The following is a 4,385-nucleotide window of genomic DNA, read 5'->3' as shown; positions in this document are numbered from 1 at the left end:
GGGCCCCTCAGGACATCGAGGCCGGGCGGCTGGGCGCAGGGAGGCGCCGCTCGCAGTTACCGGAGCCGTTGGGGCCGATGATGCAGGTGAAGCGCCTGAAGGGGCCGATGACCTGGCGGCCCCGCCACGACTTGAAGTTCTCCACGAGCAGCACCTCCAGGTGGCCCATGGCTGCGCGCCCGCGCCTCACCGCGCCTCACGCTGGCGGGAAAAGCGCGGGAAGGCATGGAAGTCTCGCGAGAGGAGGGCAGGCGGCTCTCCCAGCCCCACCCGCGCCGGTTCCTTAGCAACCGGAGTTGTTTACATCTCCGAGGAAACCCAGCCCTGACAGCGACCCGCAGAGAGGCTCCCTGCCCCGCGCTTTCGCTCCTTGCTGGTCTTGTCTCTTCCTCTCAAGTGTGTTGAAGCCCTTGGCAGCTCTGCGAGCCCGGTCATGGCGGTGGCGCAGCCCGAGGACCTGCAGCAGGACTTCAACCAGGCCAAGAGGAGACACGCGGAGCTGTGCAGGCAGAAACGCATCTTCAACGCCAGGAACAGGATCATCGGGGTGCGGGGTGACACCCTGCGCGGTGGTCGGGAGCGGGGGAGCGGGCTCAGGGGATGCCACGGTGCGGGTGGGGGGCGGGAGGGCAGGAGCCGGCTCTGGGGAGCCACTGGACCCGGAGCGCTGCCGCCGCTGAGGCCTGCGGCAGGGAGGAGGAGCTGCGGGCTGTCCCCGCGTGTGGACCAGACCGCACCGCACCTCTCGTGCCAGGCAAACCGACCCCAGAGGCCCGCGGAGGGAACTTGCCTGCGGGCGGGCGAAACGCGCCAAATTGGGGACCCTACACCGGACACTCTGTGACTGACCATTCCCGGGGCAGGGCCACCGTGCTCCCATGGCGGATGGGACGTAGGGCGGCCGGGCATGAGCAGTGAGGCAGGACCCCGGCTGGAGGAGTTGGGGCTCACTCAGGAGAGGCAGCTTGCGGCTGGGGCTGGGGGTGCCCTCAGGGAGCGATTGGGAGGGTCTGAGCAATGTTGTGCTGTGAGCATCTGCCAGGTAACAGAATGGGAGGGAGGCCCTGGGGGAAGTTAGGACAGGCCAGAGGACCCACTGGCGACAAGGGCAGCCGAGGGCGGCAAGGCCTGACACGGGCCTCAGGCCACTCAGCAGCAGGGCAAGGCTGAAATAGATAAGCACGGTTGTTAACACGGATAAAACGGTCTGACTCTTGCTGCCCGCTCTGTCTCCCGCTCCCAGGGAGACACCGCAGCCTGGGATGCTCAGGTCCGTGACCAGAAGATAAGAGACGCGACCGAAAGAGCCAGACACGAGGCCTTTGGTGAGCAGCTGTCCGGTGCTTAGGGAGGCCTCTTTAGCTGAGGACTGTGGGGACTTGGAGTTCAGCCCTCATTTCTTCTCACACGTAAAAGTCTGTCCCCACGGTCTGCCTCCTTTCAAGAGTTCATAGTTATTCTTGCTCGATTGAGTTGATGTACAGCGTCTTCTCTTAAAAGAAAACAGCCATTGAATTCTAAGTGGGCTGTAGGAAATCTTTTAAGGATAAATGTAAGCTTTTTCTGTTGCTGTAACAACCTGTGTGTGAGAAACCTCAAACACACGCACACTGACGGCCTGGAAGTCCCAAACCCCCAGGCACAGGCAGGTCTCACACCTGGCCCAGGCCCAGACCACCCGTGCTGACTCAGTCCCACATGGTTTAGGGGGCCGTCCTCGCTCGGGCGCTCTCAGAGAGTTCACCTCCCCGCGTATGTCCAGCAGGCCCAGCTTATTTTTTTTTTAAGCATCAGAAGGATATTTAAAATTGACAAAAAGCTGGGTACTAAGTGGTATAAACCATGGATCATGAATTAAGTTAAAAAATAACATTCAACGTGGAAAGACAATATGTGAAAATGTGGGGTGGGGGAATTATGAGCGAAGCTCAGTCTCCGTGCTCCTCTCTCATTTCTAATCACTTTACCTTTTCAGTTTATTATTTTTTTTTTAGTTGAAAATAATTATATAAAAAAACCTGGCCCTCCCTGGTGGTGCAGCGGGTTAAAGCAGAGCACTGAGAAGCTAAAGCCATCTGAGTGTGAGTTCGATCCCTGCCCCAGGGGTGACCCACAGGTCGCGGCAGACCCCTCCTGGCCCGTCCACTGCCCCCTCAGCAGTGGACTTCATCCAAATGCCTGTTCTGCTCCCCGCTCTGTCTCTGGGGATCCTCTCGCTGCCCCAGCACCTCTGGCCTGGACCCCAGTTCTGTGTGCATAAAATAAATAAATCTTAAAAAAAAAAAAGCCAGAACTGTGTGACACACAGTTGCCCCTGCGGCAGGGTTAGGCGCCCACGCGCACCAGGTCGGCTTCACCTGTCTTACTGTAAGGGCGGTGCTGAGAAAGTTCTTTTGCACGTCACCACTCACTCCTCCCCCTTCTCCGAGACGTGCAGTGCCGAGGGGCCGCCCTGCTTTCTAGCTCACACAGGGCCTGCCTGCAGTCTGGTCTCCCTGCACTGCGCCCGGCACCTCTGGCCTGTCCTCCGTAGCTGAGAACGCACACTTGTTCATTTGCTTTTTCTCCGATGTCGCCCAGGCGCAAGGTCATGGTGTTTGTCTTTCTGCAGGTGGCGTATTCCACCTGGCATCACCCTTCACGGTCCATCCCTAGTGTTGCAAATGGCCAGATTTCAGCTGGCGGGCGCCAGCGTGCCCACAGCCTGTGGCTGTCTCTACACTGTGTTGCCCACGCCTGTCTCTGAGAAGCTGTAACACTGATTTTTGTAGGTCCTAAAATTTTTCATATTGGTGTCATGAAACTGATCCTTCTTGCATTTTTTACTCAACGTATTTTAAAAAAAGACTTATTTATTTATGCGTACAGAACTGGGGTGCAGGTCAGAGGTGCAGGGGCGGTGAGAGGACTCACCAGAGACAGAGTGGGGTGAACAGGCAGATCGATGCAGCCCACTGCTGAGGGGCGCAGCGGGCGGGCCAGGAGAGGTCTGCCGCGCCCTGTGGGTCACTCCATGGCCGGGATGGAGCCCGCACTGAAGCGGCTGCGGCAGCCTGCAGTGCTGCCTCCTAGCCGGCTGAGCCACCAGGGAGGGCCCGCGACATTGTATTTTTAAAATCACTCAGCATATAGAATACTCATTTCAACTTTTTTTTAAAAAGATTTTTAATTTAATTTTTCATAGAAGAGCTGGGGTGTGGGCCAGAGGTGTGGGGAGGGGAGAGAGAGGATTCACCGGAGGCGGAGTGGGGACCCTGGGGGTGGGTGTGCAGGGAACAGTTTTGGGGGCTATCGGCAAGTTGAGTGATGACTCTTGCCCCACACCCTTACGAATAAATACATCCTGTTATTAGCGTTTGAAATAATCTGTTAAGTCCTGGGCCTTTCTGTCTGGGTGGATCACCTTTTCACAAGTTTATTGATTGTTCAGATTTCTTTATGATGATTTGGCAATAGTTGGTTGGGAGGGTTTTTTTTTTCCTTGTAAGTGGGTCAAATTTATTTTTGTCTCTGAATCTTGAGCTTACGGCTCCGTCTCTTGCAGCTGCTGAGATGAGACAAAATGACAAAACCATGAGCGTACTGGAGGCCCGGGCGAGGAGCGACAGGAGAGCCCGCTGCAGGGCCGTCCAGGCCTTCCAGCAGGCCTTCCAGCGGCCAGAGACGCGCCGCGAGTTTGACCTGTCCGACCCCCTCGCCCTTAAGAAAGATCTTCCAGCCCGGCAGTCAGATAACGACGTCCGGAATACAGTCTCGGGGATGCAGAAGTTCATGGGAGAGGATTTGAACTTCCCCGAGCGGAAGAGACTCCAGGAGGAGCAGAACAGAGAGTGGTCCTTGCAGCAGCAGAGGGAACGGGAGGCCGCCCGGGCGGGCCAGCAGCGTGCAGGTACCACGCGGCCGCGCGCGGACCCCAGCTTCCCGCGGCAGGCCGCACCCCTCGGCTCTGGTTTTGCCCCGAGTCCATCCTGGGCCTTAACTTGTCCCAGTGGGGAACGAGACGTCCGAGCCGGCATTTGGGGATTTAACATTTTCAGCCTCACATCTGTCCTGCAGGAAACGCTGTGTGGGGCTCCGCTGGGGTGGCTCGGGGTCCCCCGGTGCAGCCACGCTCTGTGTCCCTACAGGGTCTCTTCAGGGGGGCCCTCAGCGGGACCCCCGGGCCGCGCGACCCCTGTGCACAGGCAGCAGCCCTGAAGCGGCCTCGCTCCCGGCAGTGCTCTCGTCCATCAGCGTCTGATGGTTTTTGGCCTTCATGTCCTGTTTCTGTTTCCTCACAGGTATCTCATCCTTTCTGACGCCGCCGTAGTGAGGCGGTTCCCTCACCCCTCTCCCAACGCACCGTCGGCGCCGCAGGGGCAGCCGCCTCGCCACCCCGCGCCGAC

The 4,385-nt window shown here is 58.4% G+C and overlaps 2 protein-coding genes across 2 annotated transcripts in view; one reads left to right on the top strand and one right to left on the bottom strand.

Moving 5' to 3' along the window:
- The window catches only part of SMC1B (structural maintenance of chromosomes 1B), a 36,545-nt gene extending 36,376 nt beyond the window's left edge, over positions 1 to 169 (bottom strand). Inside the window, exon 1 of the mRNA XM_012735097.1 lies at positions 61 to 169. Within this exon, the coding sequence (XP_012590551.1) occupies positions 61 to 169 (109 nt within the window). The remainder of the gene's footprint in view (positions 1 to 60) is intronic.
- A 246-nt stretch (positions 170 to 415) lies between these two features.
- Positions 416 to 4,385, top strand: part of RIBC2 (RIB43A domain with coiled-coils 2) — a 7,323-nt gene continuing 3,353 nt past the window's right edge. Inside the window, exons 1-3 of the mRNA XM_004676399.2 lie at positions 416 to 547; positions 1,244 to 1,325; positions 3,545 to 4,002. Of these exons, the coding sequence (XP_004676456.2) occupies positions 434 to 547; positions 1,244 to 1,325; positions 3,545 to 4,002 (654 nt within the window). The 5' untranslated portion in view covers positions 416 to 433. The remainder of the gene's footprint in view (positions 548 to 1,243; positions 1,326 to 3,544; positions 4,003 to 4,385) is intronic.

This window comes from Condylura cristata, unplaced genomic scaffold, assembly GCF_000260355.1.
Source record: "Condylura cristata isolate star-nosed mole 26May11 unplaced genomic scaffold, ConCri1.0 scaffold00004, whole genome shotgun sequence".
Taxonomy (NCBI): Eukaryota; Metazoa; Chordata; class Mammalia; order Eulipotyphla; family Talpidae; genus Condylura; species Condylura cristata.
This window is presented reverse-complemented; position numbering and strand designations above follow the sequence as displayed.